Source organism: Tauraco erythrolophus, chromosome 1, assembly GCF_009769465.1.
Source record: "Tauraco erythrolophus isolate bTauEry1 chromosome 1, bTauEry1.pri, whole genome shotgun sequence".
Lineage (NCBI taxonomy): Eukaryota > Metazoa > Chordata > Aves > Musophagiformes > Musophagidae > Tauraco > Tauraco erythrolophus.
The window spans coordinates 55,135,393-55,153,913 of record NC_141465.1 but is presented as its reverse complement, the minus strand read 5'-3'; the positions used below and the strand labels follow the sequence as shown (position 1 = coordinate 55,153,913).

The 18,521-nt window shown below is 38.2% G+C and overlaps 1 protein-coding gene across 1 annotated transcript in view; it reads left to right on the top strand.

Annotated features, from left to right (window-relative positions):
• STS (steroid sulfatase) overlaps positions 1 to 15,433 on the top strand; it is a 90,155-nt gene extending 74,722 nt beyond the window's left edge. The window contains exon 9 of the mRNA XM_086609546.1: positions 15,051 to 15,433. Coding sequence (XP_086465672.1) covers positions 15,051 to 15,433 — 383 coding nt within the window. The remainder of the gene's footprint in view (positions 1 to 15,050) is intronic.
• Positions 15,434 to 18,521: the final 3,088 nt, after the last annotated feature.

Genomic DNA, 18,521 nt, shown 5'->3' with positions numbered 1-18,521 from the left:
AATGCTAAAGCAAATCTGTTTTACAACTGCAAATCATTTATGTAATCCATTTTCTTTTCCCTTGCAACAGATGAGGAATGTGTGTATGGTTACTTGTGGATAATAGAGTGAAAACACATATAAGGAGCCACATTAGCAAATACAATAGGAAAACATTTCCTGGTGTTTCCTGTTGCCATCACTATTGTCACAGATCTGTAGAGAGTATTTTGACAAAGAAACCAGCTAAAATTGAGAGATGAAGTCTGAGTTTGCAGAACTATGAATTAAAAATGGAATGTAATATTCAAAAGTCAAAAAACAGCTACCAGTATGCAGATGTTTGTATTTCACAATATCCTTTGAGTGCTGTCATCACTCTTAACTGCAGTGAGGAGAGAGGGTATATATAAAATTTATATCTGGTCATGTAGTGCCAAAAGCACTTTCAGTAGTTTTGAGGAAGTACAATGTGTGACTGAATGACTTCAGACTGTGAGCTGGTTTATATTCTATTTATTCATATTGCTTTCTAAAATAATGGGTTAAAACCGTTAAACTAAACTGTAATCTATGGGAAAATACTCTTAGACCAATAAAAAGATGTAGGATTTCATGCTCAAGGAAGAGTCTGTCTTTGTAAACTCATCTTTGTAACTGTCTTGCATAACAGAGCTGTAATAGCATCACAATAAATAATAATAAATGTTGGATTAGGTTTATGACGTAAGTGGCCTCTTCAAAGATACTTTGAGGCATGCTAGAATTATTACATTGAGTTATATAGTTAGTTAAAAGTAGGAGATCAAGCCAAAGAAAACATTGTCTCTACCACTTCATTCATAGTAGTGGTCAACCTACCCTCCTTCAACTGTGCTTCAGAGATTGACAGGAAAAAAATAAATCAGAATTCATTTTGCCACTCATGTATTATGGGGAAAAAAATCAAAAAACCCACACCCCTCATGGGCCATGAAAATTACTGGCTAGAAGTTTTAAGTTCAGATCTGAATTATGGTCATTTTTAGGAGAGAAATCAAACACTGCCTGAAGTCCTAGCAATTTTTTCTTTTTTAAACATAGAAGTGTAAGGAGGTATAATGCAGAGAATGAGGGACAATGACTGGAGTTTCCCCGCTCCATTATGCTTTCTTCTAGTTTGAGTTGAACTCACTCCAGGGCTGATGACATCTCAGCTGAGCACTCTGGACCTTGTGTAGGACTATTCTATACTGCTGAATCTCTTCAGCAGACCCAAGAGGTGGGAGGCACTTTTTCCAAATGCTGCACCCAGGTCCATGCACCACATAGCTCAAAAACACCTGGATTTAGCTGGATGTACTAGGTAGTATGTCAGATATACGCATCCATGTATAGAAGGTATACTTCTTCCATATAGAAGAAGAAAAAGCAATGAGATTTTACCAATGGGAACTTGAGTAACTGAGGAATTTATGTTTGGAGTTAGAAGTTGTTGCTAAGCAGACATGAGTTTAATCTTCAGGGAGCTAAGATCTAAATGCTGAACACTGATCTTTCTACAAGGTAGAGTTGTCCAGTGAACAGGACACTTGTCTTAGACTTGGTAAAACTTGATTCAGGTTTCTTCTTCCTATAGACCTTGAGATAGCATTAAATAAATCACTCCTGATGTATCCATCAGTTTCAATGCAGAAAAAAAAAAAAAAAGTTTTATTAACTATTTTATTAAGCAACAGCACATAGCTGAAAAAATAATTTACTCAATTTTATTTTTCTCAAATAGTTTGAAGTAGGAGATTTGATGGGAATTGAGGAGCATATGTAGATCTTTGCTTAAACAATTAGTTGAGCACACAACAGCTTCAGTCACAGATTACATTGTACTTTGCTAAATTTAAGCATGAGGTTATTATTTGTATTCTTAAGCTAAGGTAGAAATACTTTGTTGAACTGAAAGCAAACAAGATGAAATCATCCTCTAAGTAAATTCATAGGGATTTTAACATTCACTTCTCACTTCAGTGGACCACAACTCTACAAGAGGTGTAGAAATGGAATTTAGAATAGACAATGCAACAGGTAATAGAGGGATGGGACAACCCAAATGAACTCTGAGACAACCATCTGCACAAAATTCTTTATTTAATCTCCAGCAAAAGTTTGTGAAGGATTTTTATTTGAAAAAGTTAGTAGATAAAACACTAAGTGAAAGGAGTGTGCCAATAAAATGTCTTTGTCTTCTGCAATAAAGGAAATGAATGATAGTAGCACAAAAGTTACAATAGAAGACACCATCCATCAAGAGAGCTTTTAAAAAATACATTGTAGGGAACAATCATACAGTGGCAGGGGGATGAATTAGATGACAAAAAGAAAATTCATTTGAAATATCTGAAATGAGCTTTTGTTCCTATTTGCTACAACTGGATCAAAGGAAACTGCATACATTAATATGAGAAAGATACAGACATCGCATGAGTGGAGTCAATGCAGATGTACTGTAGCTAGTGATTATATTTCAAAGGTCATTGAATGATCATTAAGGATGAGTAAGATTCATTAAAAAATGTATACAGAAGTAATGTATATGGACAAGGAAGGCAAATCCCTCTCTGCATTTTCTGGCTGCATCAGATATTATATGTAGATTTTACATATACTTGAGAGGAAGAGATGTTTAACCCACTATCTATGAACCCTGAGGGATCTTTCATAAGAAGCAGTACCTTGTAGATAGATATTTGATGCTAGAAAGCAAAGTTAAAGATGGACTACAGAATGCCGGAGAGACAAGAAGTTTGACTCTCTAACTTGGAGTGATGCTTCACTCTAGGTGACTCCAAAAAAAACATAAGTGACTCAGCACTGGTAGTACCTTTACTGACAGAGCAATGTCCTCCAGCACCCAAGCAGAGTGAGCAGAACTGGGTGCTGATAACCGAGTCCACCAGTAGTCCCCAACTAGGCAAAGTGGTGAGTCAGGGTCAAGGTCAAACCAGGGAGTCCAGTCAGGAGCAGGAGGAGATGTGAGCACAAGACAGAGCTGGAAGAAAGGCTACAACTTGGGGCCATCCAGAGACAGGGCTACGAACAGACACTCCTGCAGCACCACTCAGCAGGGACTGATGGCCTTGGGCTGAGCTGAAATGGGAATCCTGATCCATTAGCAGGGTGCATGGATGGGGGTCCACTGAGGCTTCGGTGCCCTCAAGACTCTTGACACCTCAGATTTTTAGCAAATTCTGATGATGGTGATGTCAACATGTCGATGTCTACAGTGTAAACACCTACAGCTGAGCTAAGCTGAGCTAATCAGTTTCATCAAAAGAGAAAGTAAAGACCTCCACATTGCAGTGATTCAAAATTAGGTGAGATGACCAGATTGTCAAATTACATATTAAGTAGCAGCATAATGATGAGCAATAAATCCTACTCAGTACCTTGAATTTAAAATTAGAAATGCCTTGTCACCTTTTTCACAATGTGAAAAACATTATTTTGCTAATTATCAGGAATGACACTATGGGAGTCTCTTGAAGTTGACTGAGAATTTTAGGATCATGTCATTTAATCAGTGTCATTTTTCTTTTAAATCAGCAGAGGTTCAAATAAGATACAAATATGCAATAAATAAGATAGCCAGGTTAGACTGTGTAGTAAAATACAAAGAGTGACTTGGTTTTGTAGTAAAGAATGGGATTTCATCCGTGCATCAGTGTCATGAAAGAACGGACAAGAATGGTCAGAAAAGAAAGACATCGATGAGATACATATCCTTATTTGAGTTACACTGGCATAAAGATCTTTAAAATCTAATTAAGAAAGTGCCACTTGCTTCACTTGTTCAATTTTCCTTTTAACAGAAGACTAAAACAGTCATTTACCTTGTCTGTTAGCTATCAGCTTTCTGAGAATCTTTTTATTCTTTCTTACAGGTAAGTATTGTTGGTGATTGAGGCAGCTATTAATGTAGAGGCATAGATGTCCTTCTCAAAAATCACTTTATAAATTTTATTAAGTCTCATTAAACCTCATTCCTTGTCACCAGTCTTTGTCTTAAGAGCAACATGCAGTGGCAATGTAGTCTATCAATCAGAGAAATTGTACAGAAACTTGTAACACCTCGAGTACTGTGTTCAGTTTTGGGCCCCTCACTACAAGAAAGACATTGAAGTGCTGAAGTGTGTCCAAAGAAGAGCACTGAAGCTGGTGAAGGTCTAATGCATGTGTTTTATGAGGAGCAGCTGAGGGAACTGAGATTGTTTGATCTGGAGAAAAGGAGGCTGAGGGGAGACCCTATCACTCTCTGCAACTACCTGAAAGGGGGTTGTAGCGAGGTGGGTGTTGTTCTCTTTTCCCAAGTAACAGGTGATAGGGCAAGAGGAAATGGCCTCAAGTTGTGCCAAGGGCCATTTAGATTAGGAAAAATTTCTTCACCAAAAGGGTTCTCAAATGTTGGAACAGGCTGCCCAAGAAAGTGATTGAGTCACTATCCCTGGAGGTATTGAAAAGATGTGTAGCTGTGGTGCTTAGAGACATGGTTTAGTGGTGGACTTGGCAGTACTAGGTTAACAGTTGGACTTGATTATCTTAAAAGTCCTTTCCAACCTAAACAATTCTATGATTCTATAACAGTAAGTAACAAGTTTCTATAGATACATAGACGTATTTTTTACTGATATTTACACATTTGCATGTTATGCTCTACAGCAAATTTTTTTCTTGAGATTTCCAGAACAGTAGAAGGCTAGTGCTGCAGACTGCTTTTCTGGTTTTGAGGATCACCATGCATGAAAAATATTAAAGTAACAGCATGATGTGGATTTATGTCTGTTCTCTACAGGTTCAGCTACACAATCCCATGAAAGACTTAAATAGCATCAAATATCTAATTCAGAACACATAGATCATGGGAGAAACCTTACTTTTCCTTCAGTAATAACTCTTGAGTCTTCAGGTTACTTACATTACATTTTTGTTGGACAAAGAGCAGCCCCTTTCTCTCTTCTGAGCAATGTCCTTTTACCTTATTTTCATCCTTTTCCCATCTGTTTATTCCACTTTCTCTTCCCATTTCTGAGCTTCTGTCCTCACTGATGGTGAAACTCATTTTGATGCTCTTAATTTATCAAACCTATGTGCGAGTCCTTCCGTTCTTGCAACTTCTGCAACTTTATTCTGCGTAATAAAGTCTGACCCTTATGAGAGTTTTCCTGCCATTTGCCTTTCTGTCTTTCAGTCTCACAAGTAGCTTCACTTCCACTGTTCTCTCTAGAGAAGTCTCTTATCTTACAAACATTTTGAGGTTTTACTTTTGGGGTTTTTTTTTAAGTTCTTTTTGGATTCATTCTTTGCTACTGGTTTTCTTCTTTGATAATATCAAGAAGATATACCTTTTTGCACTGTATCAAACATCTGAGTCACTTAGTACTGTTTCTTGCTGAAGTCCATTATGATCTTTTCATCTACTTGACTATTGAAGATATTTTGTTTCCCCTGCTTCCTAACTTGATTTGTGAGCATCACCTTCACTCTTCGTTGTCCCCTCTCTTTTTCTGCCTCCCCTCCGCCCCCAACCTGATCTTGCCTGTTTCATGGAGGTATCATAAATGGTCTTCCAAATCCCAAGTCTGTGTTCAATGTTTCAACACAACAGCTGGAGGAAGCAGAACAAGCATGAAGTGTCATTTATGTAAACTATCTCATTAAGTATTTTAATTTGCTATCTTGATCCTCATATCAGAGCAGCTGCAGCTGAATTTGGGTGACACAGTATAGGCATATTATTTGGTAAGTGTGAAATAACGTAACTGCCGAAGGGAAGAGCATTTCTAACTTGAAGAGATACCATGAAACTGTTTATATCAAGCTCAAGAAAATTGACCTAATCAACTGATATGAATTTCTGCTAACAATATTTTAAGTAGGAAAGTGTTTCTTCTGACAAGCATGACAAATACTGCTACAATATTTTTTGCCTCTGCTCGGCTCTGTGACAGTGGCAGCAGAGTTATTGTTAGGCTCAGGCAGAGCTATTTATACCCTGGGACTTGCAGCGTTCCACTCCCTGCCAGCATTCCCTACTTACTCTGAGACACAGAGACAAATAAAGCAGGGGAAAAAAATTAAATCCTGACCTTTTTTAAAAAATATTTACCCTATTCCTAATAATAGTAAGAACATAAACCCAACTTCCTAGTCCAGTTGGTTAGGTTGAAATAGAGATCTTCTTTCTTTTTTTTTTTTTCTTATTTTTGCACTTCCCTTTCTCCTGGTTTAGATTGCAAACCAAGGAGCAGGCATGGCTGCAGTGTGGAAGGCACAAGCCAAACCTCCTGTACACCAATCCAATGAATGATTCCTTACTAAAAAAAAAACCCACAACACAACAAACCAACAAAACAAACAAACAAAAAAAATAAAAACCTAAAACCCCTAAAAAAGCTTTGATTATTTTGTTTACTTCATGCATGACTGAAAAGAGCTTACTAGCCAAAACGATTTTATATTAATTGAGTGACAGATCTGAAGTAACCTTTCATCAAAACAGTTCTGACCTCTCCATTTAAGTCCTGTGTAAAGAACAGTTAAAATGTATTCATCTCATCTGCAACCCCAGGAGACCCTTTTCTGTTCTTGTTTTTAGTAGGAAGGAGATTTTAACAGGTTACAGTGCTTCAGAAGGGTAAAGCCTGTTTCACTATGCTGCACACACGCATTCCTTAAAGCTGGAAATTAGGAAGCCAAGGTTTCTTCCCTTTTCCATCACTTAACTGTCATCTGAAGAATAGCTGAAGATCTCTCTATCCACCTTGCACACCACCAAGATAAGAAAATATTCCCATTGGTTTCTTAAAACACTTCTCTTCAAACTCAAGCATTTCTGCTGACTGGAGAACTACGAGATGAAGTTTAGTTTTTGCATAGATGTCTACACTGGCAAACTGTAGGATTTCTCTGAAATACCTTAACCTTGAAAAAGTCTATGTGAAAACAGGAAATACAATTCTAGAAAATTTCAAAGGAATAAACTTATATAAGATTCTCAGCTGATCATCTTTAATAGAACATCCTGTGATTTGTACTTTTGGTGTTAAGGTTTAATTCAGAGAAATGGTCCAAGCAGCCAGGGATCAGGTTAGGAAAGCTAAAGCTCTGATAGAATTAAATCTGGCTAGGGACATCAAGGGCAACAAGGAAAGCTTCTATAGGTGTGTCAGTAATAAAAGGAGGACTAAGGAAAATGTGGGCTGCCTCCAGAAGGAAACAATAGACCTGGTTACCCGGGATGTGGAGAAGGCTGAAGTACTCAATGACTTTTTTCCTCAGTCTTCACTGGCAAAAGCTCTAGCTGCCCAGCCCAAGTCACAGAAGGCAAAGGCAGGGACTGGGAGAATGAAGAACTGCCCACTGTAGGATAAGATCAGGTTCGAGACCAGCTGAGGAACCTGCAGGTGCACAAGTCCATGGGACCTGATGAGATGCATCCACAGGTAATAAGGGAACTGGCGGATGAAGTTGCTAAGCCACTATCCATCATATTTGAGAAGCCATGGCAATCTGGTCAAGTTACCACCGAATGGAAAAGGGAAATATAACCCCCATTTTTTAAAAGGGGAAAAAAGGAAGACCCAGGGAACTACAGGCCAATCAGTCTCACCTCTGTGCCCAGCAAGATCATGGAGAAGATTCTCCTGACAACTATGCTAAGGTACATGGTAAAAAAGAAGGTGATTGGTAACAGCCGACATGACTTCACCAAGGCCAAATCGTGCCTGACAAATTTAGTGGCCTTCTTCAACAGGGTTACCATGTTGGTGGATAAAGGAAGAGCAACTGACACCATCTACCTGGACTTATCTAAAGCATTTGACACTGTCCCACATGACATCCTTGTCTCTAAATTGGAGAGACATGGATTTGACAATGGGCAACTAGATGGATGAGAAATTGGTTGCATTCAACAGCTCGGTATCGAAGTGGAGACCAGTGATGAGTGGTGTTCCTCAAGCATCAGTATTGAGACCGGTGGTGTTTACCATCTTTGTCAGTGTCACGGACAGGGATCGAGTGCACCCTCAACAAGTTTGCTGATGACACCAAGCTGTGTAGTGTGGCTGATATGCTGGAGGGAAGAGATGCCATCCAGAGGGACCTTGACATGCTTGAGAGATGGGACTACGTGAACCTTAGGAAGTTCAACAAGGCCAAGTGCAAGGTCCTGCAGGTGAGTCGGGGCAACCTCAAGCACAAGTACAGGCTGGGTTAAGAATGAATTAAGAGCAGTCCTGAGGAGAAAGATTTCAAGGTACTGGTTGATGAGAAGCTCAACATGAGCCAGCAATGTGCGCTTGCAGCCCAGACAGCCAACCATATCCTAGGCTGCATCCAAAGAAGTGTGGCCGGCAGGTCGAGGAAGGTGATTCTGCCCCTCTACTCTGCTCTTGTGAGACCTCACCTGGAGTACTGCTTTTGCCTCTGGGTCCCCCAACATAAGAAGTACATGGACCTGTTGAAACGAGTCCAGAGGAGGGCCACAAAGATAATCTGAGGGCTGAGAGACTTGGAGTTATTCAGCCTGGAGAAGAGAATACTCTGCGGAGACCTTCTAGCAGCCTTCCAGTACTTAAAAGAGGCCTACAAGAAAGCTGGAGAGGGACTTTTGACAAGGGCACACAGTGATAAGGCAAGAGTTAATGGCTTTAAACTGAAAAAAGGTAGATTTAGATTAGATCTAAGAAAGAAATTCTTCGCTCTGAGCATGGTGAGGCACTGGCACAAGTTACCAAGAGAAGCTGTGAATGCCCCATCCCTGGAGGTGGATGAGACTTGGAGCAACCTGGTCTACTAGAAGGTGTTCCTGTCCCTAGCAGGGAGGTTGGAACTAGAGAATCGTTGAGATCCCTTCAAACCAACACCATTCTGTGGTTCATTCTGTGATTCACCTTTTTCCTCAACTTTTTAAAATAAAACAAATGAATATTCAGTATTCTTTGCAGTGCACAAAATTGTAGGCTACTGCATTTACTAAATTTCTATTTTTCACTTTTAAAGCAACTTTATATGTTTTTTTCTTTTTTTTTTAGATATTGTTCTTGCTACTTAAATGCTAAAGACGGTATGAATTTTCAGATTAATGATTTGGAATAGTTTATTAGCATTCTCTGCATCAAAGGTTTTTCAACCTCCAAATTTTGAAAAATAACTGGAGAAAATAATTTGCAATCAAATTCCTGGTGGAAATTTTGGTTTTGGTTGGTTCAAAACTGTCTGAAAATATTTGCAGAAATTTCTCAGGACTTCCTTTGCATCTTTGTCTCGTACGTTTGCTCAGCATAGGGAAAATTGCTGTCTAAGTTGTGCAGATCTGTTCATTTCACTCAGAATGATTGCATCCACTTTATGTAAGAGAGTAATGATTGTCCTCAATTTATCTTTTCTTAATAAAATATGTTTTTGAAGGTCAGAAAGAATAAAAGACAAAACACAGTTCTGAATAGGTTTCTCTTTGGTTTTTGCCAACTTTGGCAAAGTGGCTATGCTTTGTTACATTCTTAAGTGTGTTGCTCTTTTAGTTCTTAACTGTATCTCTTACTGACTTCAATGGAAAATGACTACATAATAATCAATACTATTTCTCTTACAAGCATTAAAATAAGCTATTTCTGTTTTCAAGGACTTTTCAATATAGGTTGGAAATAGCCAGTAATTTTTTTTGTGCCAACATTATCTTCTGTCTTCAGCATGCCATCAACTGCTGCTTGGACGAACTGAAAATTCGGGGACTATTCAGGAAGTAAATAGATTCTTCAAACAAATCTTTAGCAAATACCTGGATTATGTGCATGAAGTTCCTATGGATGTAATTTTTTTCCAGGGCAACATGTATTCTTCTGTGTTGCTGTTAACTAAGACTAAATATGAAGCATAACATTGCATTATAGCACTTCTTATTTTAGCAGCATAGTTTCTGTACCCACGGATTCTTCCCATTTGGGACTTTTTTCAAGAAAAGAAAACACTGTAAATAATCAATGAATTATTTTTGAAGATGATGATGAAGAATTCAGGAAAATAATTCTTTGTCAGCTGCTACTATTCAGCAGATAATCTTGAACAGAATTCAAGCTGTATTGTACCTTCTTGTACCACAGCACTTAATCTAGATAATGAGCTCCATCATGAGATTTCTGTCTTGACTTTAGGAGTATGAGTGTGGTTTCACCATGTCTTATATTTTTCCTTCAGCAGTTGTTCAGAATGATTATTAGATATCCACCAATATGCAGTCCTTTCTGTTTTAGAGGGTGCCGAACACTGTAGTTTCTATCCTTAAGATTTTAAAATCACTGCTACTGCCATTTTTTTTCATGATTTCACTTCAAGTACTGTGTATTCTGCACAGTTCTTTATGCAAGCCTCTTTTAGCAACAACTGATTCTCAGAAACTAACATTATGTATTTGAATATCACTCAGTTATTCTCCACTTACACTGGGACTTAATTCTGTCTTTTGACAGATGTACCAATGTAACATCACAAGATACCCAGATACTTAAAATAGGTATCTAAAGAAATACAAATTTTCACTGAAAGAACAATAAAGTTAAAAAATTTTAAACTCAAATAGATTTTTATTAGCTGTTTGAGGAATGCACAGTCATTAAAATAATGTGTATTTTCTTTATAGTAGCCAAATAGTATTCTCTATGTGCTATATATATTTCTACAAGAATTTAGCGACTGAAACCTTTTCTAAATTGTTAAATTATCGAAGAGCTGAATGTATACACGTGTGATGTCTACTTTATATAAGATTAGTAGACAACCTAACAATTCTAATTGATTCTAAAGATGTAAGAAGTGGGAAGAAAGGATGCAATCTAACAATAAAAAGAGTTATCTGAAAAATGTCATTTTCAAGTGCTTGCAGCTTTCATCTGGTACTGTGTATAAATGAAGAAGAGCTGGCGTGAGTTAGAGCGTGGGAGCCGACTGTGGCTACAGAGTACACTCAAGATTCAGGAAAAGTCTGTGGGCAATTTACATTGGTACGCTACGGCCAGAGGGTTATGCTCAAAGGCATCTGAAGTCAAGGAGAGACCAGCTCCTCAATTTGCAGTGAAGAACAGACTTGTTTAGCTTGTTCTTCTACAGAAATAAGAAACAAAATAATATGGACAAAGGAAATGACGGTAGCAGCAAACCTATAAAGCTACTGTCATAGATTAAATGCAGTAAAAATGAGGTCCAGGCAATAACACAGCAACAGCTTCTATTCACTTCAAGAACTGCTTATCAGAGAACATCCTTTCACCATCTGTGATTAAGAACAGTGCTATTATAACAGAAATGACATCCATATCCAGTGTGTCACTTCAACTTGGAAATGTTAATATATCTTACTGAGAGTCTTTTTATTTAATCTCACAGCTGCTACCTGTCTGTTGGAGCTATGATTGTCTGTATGAGAGGATAAATAGATGGATGAAGGGTAATGAAACAGAAGAAGAGTCTGTTAGGGAGATCGAACTGTGAATGATCATGTTCACAGCAGATTTGCTCAAACTAATTGCACTGTATTTTAATTTGAAAGTATTTATATGTGGAACTTCTGTAGTTTTTGTTTTTCTTAACGTGTGAAGGAGAGATATTCTGAAAGCTCAGTAGGTGAAATTGTTGGACAATCCAGAGAGCTGGAGAATTGCAGGAAAAATGAATGCCAAATAAAGTAGCTGTGAAGCACTGGGACAGGATCTTGAAGGGTGCTTCAGGCTTAGGACTTGCCTGCTGTTTTAGAAGGAACCTGATATATTTAGCTGTGGGGGAGCCCTGACAATTTTACTACTAACTGCACTGCAGATGACACATATAGTTATCTTTTTATATAAAGAGAGTTTACTATCCAGATGCTTTGCAGAACAAAGGTATCGTTAATTACTGAGAGATTAATTTGATCCTTGTAGTTAACCCTCTGACAGAATGAGATTTTATATCAACTGAGAGAGACTGAGAGAGAGCTCTCTCTTTTTAATATTGAGCCTTATACAGTTCATCAGCTTTACAGATTAGAAGTCTGACAGCTCTTTATGTCTCCTAGTATATTACACTGGCTTCTTCACAGCCACCGACACTGACAGATTTGCCATCGGTTTTATAATGCTTGGGAAATCGGCGCTGCTGTTTCTCCAGCACCACGTGAAGTTTCAGATCCTCGCCGAAACATCACTGCACCGCAACAGATGAACACTGCACAATAACAGATTTTGCTCTCCCAGAGCTCGCTGTTTTGCGCAGTATGATCGTGACATTATGTAGCTGCATAGATGATAAACTGGCATCAACTCTTCAGAACACTAGCAATGTGATTCAATTCAGGCAAGATGTGATGTCACACATGCCCTGTCCCCAGCCCCATGCATGATTTTACACCATGCTGTATGCTCTGTATATAGGCAAAGCTGAACAGGTCTTTATTCTATGGGGAAAAAAAGTCATAGTACAACTTCTATCTCTATGTCTTACCTATAGGAGCCGATTGTACTGACTTGCATTAGTTCAGAATCCCCAATATATATTGCTATCTGTAAGCCCGTGGACTGGCCCGGTGCTACAGTGCCTAACACCAAAAAAAGCTGACTGAAAATTTCTTTTCAATGTCAATGTCATTCAACAGAAGTACCATCAAAGATAGGTGTGTAATAAGACAGCCTGACAACAAAGTTCTTATGTGCATGGCCTTATTGGGATTTCTTTTAGTTGACGTTTCAATAGCTATATAAATTTTTTCTGTTCTTCTTCTATTGAGGTGTTATAGTGCCCTGAATCAAATTCTCAGATGGGGCAAATGTTACATGGTCTGCAAAAGTGTATGGTTCACAGATTAATAAAGCTCTTCCACTTTTTCTGTTTGTCATCGTCCATCTCACCAATTAAAGAGGCTGAAGGAATGCTTAGTATAGAATTACATACCTTCCCAGAATGTACTTTCTAAATCTCAGTAAATATTTCTGCTCTGGGAAATGTTCCATACTAAGTTCAAAGAAATTTAAGAAAGAGTGTTAGATTTTGTTTGTTTATTTTAATTCTGAGAAAACAGTAAAGAATTCGAGTATCAAACCAACCTTTCAAAATGTTATTGGACAGGTAGATGAAGGAATGCTGCCTTGCCTGCCTTGCCTTGCCTTCCCTTCCTTCCCCTTCCGTTTTCCCCAGTAAGACTGTTCCATTGCATTTCCACAGCCTTTGAAAACTTGCCACGTCCTATTGTCTGTGCCAGCAAGTCACGCTCAGCCTTTAAAGCTCTTTCCCCTGTGCTCTACTTCCAAGCAGCTTTCAGAGAGTTCCCCCAGTCTGATGTGTATAATAACCATCACCCCTCCAACCCTGATTTAAGTGCAGACTAAGTGAACTGGAAGTCTCCAGGCTCTGTCACTGAATTGGTTCCTAAAGGTAAAATCTCTTCTAATGTGAAAAATGCTGTGGGACAGAAGCAGCTGTAAAGAATCTTAAGGTCACCTACTGTCTTTAAATTCATGCTATAGACTAGAACTGCAGCCTGTAACTCTTTAGTCCACTGAAACATTTCTTTAAGCCTGTTTTTATCTTTAAAAATTGGGTGTGATGTAGTTACAGCATGCAATGCACCAATTTGTCTCTGCCCTTCCTGCATTTTGTACTGCTTTCCATTCTGTTGAACTGATGAATTGGTGAATTGATTAATGAATATTATCCACTGTAACACACATAAATCTGTGACAATCTGTTACTACATTAACAAGCTTTCTGTGAAGTTAACAAAATTCAACAAAATACCAAAAAGAGTTTTGCTCCTGGTATTTTAAAAAATGAGGTGATACAAAAAATGTTTTCACAATAGGATGCTGAGGAATGTAAATTACTGTTGAATATGTATTTCTGATATCTGTATACACTCAAGTGAGTAGATAGTCTGACATCATAGACCTTAGCTGTTTAGTATCCTACTTTTATTAAGAATAAAGTGTAGATTTTTAACTCTAATTAATTATTCCCTGGTCCATCTTTGGAGAACTGTATGCTTTCCTAGCTCTGGGAGGACAGTGTGCTTCCGTGGAAGTGCCTGTCTGTTCCTGCCTTCTCTGTCTGTTCTGTGATACTTGATGAAAAATAGTTGCCATTTTTTGTTTACTTTTTTCTTGTTAAGTATTTTCAGATTGTCCAGTGTACCTTCTGTTCAAGAGTTCTTCTTGAAGGAACCAGCTGATATCTGCTTATTCTTAATGCAAGAAATAATTATTTTTATTAAACAATGAAAATATTGACTGAAGTTACACTAGTGCAGACAGTTCAGTTTCTGTACACAGAAAATTAAGCTGAGAGAGAATGACTAATCTATAAATGAAGATCTTTGGTTCCAATTTTTACAAATCAGAATGTCACCTAAGTATCGCACTATCGTAACATTTATTTTTTGAAAAAAATAAAAACAAACTAGAGGCCTAAGAAAGGAATTTAGCATCCATTATACCTTTTATGTTATCACATTTAATAAAATAAGAAAATCTGTCTTCGGATGTTTGCAATGAAAGCATGTGGCAGAGGGCAATGGATTAATACAGCAAAGAGAAGAAGAGAGAAAAAGGTAAAGATTAAATTATTTTGATTAGCAAAATGAGAAGCAGACATGGCCCAGTGGTGTCTGAATATGGTCAAGGGGCAAAGGTACATTTTAAAAAGTCTTGAAGAAGACAGTGCAATGGCTTGGTAAATATTTATGTAAATCTTCTTAGCACTGTTTATATAAAAATGCGATGTTCTTTTAAGTCTTCTATGGTTTAGTTAATTAGAATTCTTCTAAGGGAATGAAATGATCATAATTATTTCATAAATATGTGTAGCATGATAATTGCCATGTTTTGCTTATTTTTATTTTGCTCAATTTTGTTTTGCTCAGTTTTGTTTTAGTCTTTCAGAATATTGCAGTTCCTGTACAAAGCAAGGTTGTAGCAAAAGATTGATTTCCCATGGTGTAAATTACGGTTTCATAAGACCAGGGGACTTTTCGTTTGTCGTTTTATCACCAGCTGTTTTATGTCTGTACATTGCAGGTGAATCTGTCTGGAAAGTCTTCTTCTTCACTCCAAACTTCAGTCCTGAAGACTCCAATGGTTGCTACAATTCTCATGTTTGCTTCTGCCATGGAGGATTCATCACACAGCATGATCCCCCACTGCTCTTTGATCTTTCCAGAGACCCTGAAGAGAAAGTCCCACTGACTCCAGAAACAGAGAGCCGTTTCTATGAAATCCTCAGGGTCATAAATCTAGCAGTAGACAACCATACCAGATCCCTGCATGCTGTCCCTGACCAGCTGTCATGGGACAACCTTCTCTGGAAGCCGTGGCTTCAGCCTTGCTGCTCATCTCTCTTTCAGTATTGCCACTGTGACTATGACTCAGAAGGGACCCTGACAGAGGTGCACTCGGGATAAACAACCTGCAATTCCCTTTTAGAAACTGGAATAAGAGAGTGTGGGTAGCTGACCTGAACCACTGCAGTACTAGCCTTTAGAAGGTTTTGTCCTGTCAGAGGACCTGTCTTTAAATACATCATTGCAGTGGAAGAGAATTTCAGTCAAGAAAGCGTGCCAAGAGGAGGAGGGCAGGACACGACTTTTCTGTCTTTATAATACAAGAATCAGTATGAAGCACGTTTTGCCGTCCTCATCTACAAATGGGCAGGCTGCAGGCATTTTCTAGATGAGATCGTTTTCTAGATCTCAGCTTCATCTTTTTTCTTACACAGCAAGGAATTTACCTATGGTTTCCATCAATTACAACCACTAAACGCACCCTTTCTTGTCCTTTCTGCTAAGTATTATCCACCGTTAGTAGGACGCAACACTAAGTAATTAAAAATACAGAGATAATAGTGGAGAAGCCCACCTGTGACTATAATTTGATAACAGGTGGGTAAAGAGCAGATCTGTAACAGCATCTCTGTCAACAAGCGTCATGGATATGAAATAATAAACAGATTGTCAACAATTTAACATTGCTTGTGCTGTAAAAGTGTAAAGACCTAGATAGTGGAAGACCTTGTGCCCACATTAAAATAATGCTTCTGAGCTAGTGTCCTGTTGCACAGCAGCAACATTTTTTTCAAAAGGAAACTGCTTTGTGCACCAGTTGTGTGCTTGAGTGTGTACCGTAAGTCTCCGTATATATATATTGAAGCCAAATTCATAACACCCCAAAAACCACAAATCCTTCAGTCTCTGGTATAGACAAACCCTTATGGACATAGCCCAATCCTAAAATGAAAGATTTGGTCTGTACTTGATATCTGAGTTCCAAATTCACATGATACTACGAAGATATCTTTCACTGTCTACCAACCATACTTATTCTTCCACTGATTAATGTAGTGTTCATAACAAACAAATAAAATTTGGTCTTCCTTTAAATATCTTTGGCATTATTTAAGCTCTTTGAATAGAATCTATCATTTTCTGAGAAGGAACTTGGACTTGAGTACTTAAAGCCAAATATAACTGTCTGAGTTCTTAGCAAGGCCTTGGGAAATCTACAGTACTTCAGGGCTAATTTCTGTATCCATTTTTATCTGCATCCTATTCAGGCAAATTTTCTTTCCACTCTACAGACAGGCAAACTATTTTCTTTGGCAGATTAAACCAGAGCAGAGCATATCAGCAAAATACTAAAATGATTTGATGTCTGATAATAGAAGGTGACTTGCTCCTTATCAGAAAACACTAGTTAATTCCAACATTATAATGTATTAAAATCTGTTTGGTGGTGTTAGCACATCACTAAAGCAAAAGTGATCTGTGATGATAGTAATGCAGTAACTTCAGTCAGCCAACATTAAGGTTGTGACCTGGTTCTTGGGAGCTATTGAAGCCTGTCCTATAAAAATATATTGTGATATATGTTATATTTCTCTTGTCTGTAAAACCTAGGCTTTATTTGATTTTTCTGCTGCAGTTTCATTCAAAATTTCAGTCTCCACAATATCCAGATGCCTGTCCTGGGAAATGTTGTACTTTTTCCTTGAAGTCCTATTTTTGATGTTTCACCTTGTGTTCATGATTGTGTATCTTAAGTATGTGCTCTGCAAGCTCTTGAAAGGTAGCAAAGTCCTGTGTGTGCTGATAAAGTTAGTCTGTTCAAGTATTTCCCTGATAACTACTCAGGACTGTTTATATCATACCTGGAAAGCTGTCAGATGGCCATTCATGTGGCATAATTCCCTCTTTGTTTTATTTAATCACTGAATGTACTGTGTAAATTTAGGAAGAAAGATGCCTGCAGTTTGAATACAAGTGCTCTTCTGCAGTGATCAGTGGCTACCTTTCGACACCACGGCAGGATCCATACCTCCCAAATTTTTGGTCCTCACCGTGTGGCCCAAGAACCCCTTGGGGCATGGCACTGGTGCCCCCGTGCCTCTCCGGGCAGCGGGTGGGCAGCCCAGGCTGCGGCCAGGGTGCTGGCTGCCCTGACACTGAGCACCGCGGCGTGGGGGGATGCTCTCTCCAGCTCAAGCAGCTCTGCTGCAGCTTATACAAAACTTTTCAAGCAAATATTCCTGCCGAAACATATGGGAGAAAATATGTTGTGTGTTAGGTACACAGCAGTAACTCAGACAAGGTGTTCGGTGTCATTGGATCTGTTTTGTTCCCACAGTTGCTGGGCTGTGACCTTAACAGGGATCTCAATTTATATTCTCAAGGACATCCACATCTACTTCTTTTCATTGGGAAGATGCTGTGTTGCTATTATTGCTTTTATTTCTGCAGGTACAAGAATTGTTTGTTCTGTTAGGCACAGCAGCTGTTCTGTGCTCTCTGACTGAGATATCAAAAATGATAATTTTTCTACTGCTACGATTTCTTCTTGCCTGAATATGGCCTTTCTTTTATACTCTCTTTGGCTTTTGGTGCTATCTGTCTAATCTCCTTTCTTAAAAGGTCCACATCTTCAAATACTTTTCCACCCGTTTCTTTGCCACTCAGTCTTCCTGTTTACTTGTCATATTGATCATGATGGCTATTTTGCCCTAATCAATCAGAAAATGAAAAGTGATCTGCGTGAAAAGATTTGAATTCTAGGGATCCTTGACTGCTAACATCCTACTTATTTAAGGTCTAGCAAGGATTAACTTTGCATTATGAAATCTAAGAAATTGAAACACACCCAAGACACTCTGAATAATAAAAGTTATTTCTTGTTTGTGGCACCTGCTTTGTATTTTTCAAAATATAATTTAGTACAACATTTAATATTTTGACTTAAGCAGTAAAATCTGAAATCCATTTTTGCAATTGTTCCTTCAAGAAAGATTCTATTAAGAATACAGCAGTATTTTTCATCTTCTGTGTTAAGGCCATTTCATGTAATGCCTAAAATGAAACATCCCTGTATTGCAAATGTATTATACCTGTCAGTACTGTACCTTCTGTTCTGGAGATGGCATGTCAGATCATGGTAATTAAAGTAGTCTTGTTTATCTGCAAAATAAAATGAGAAGCACAATATACCATTTTGTAATGGCAC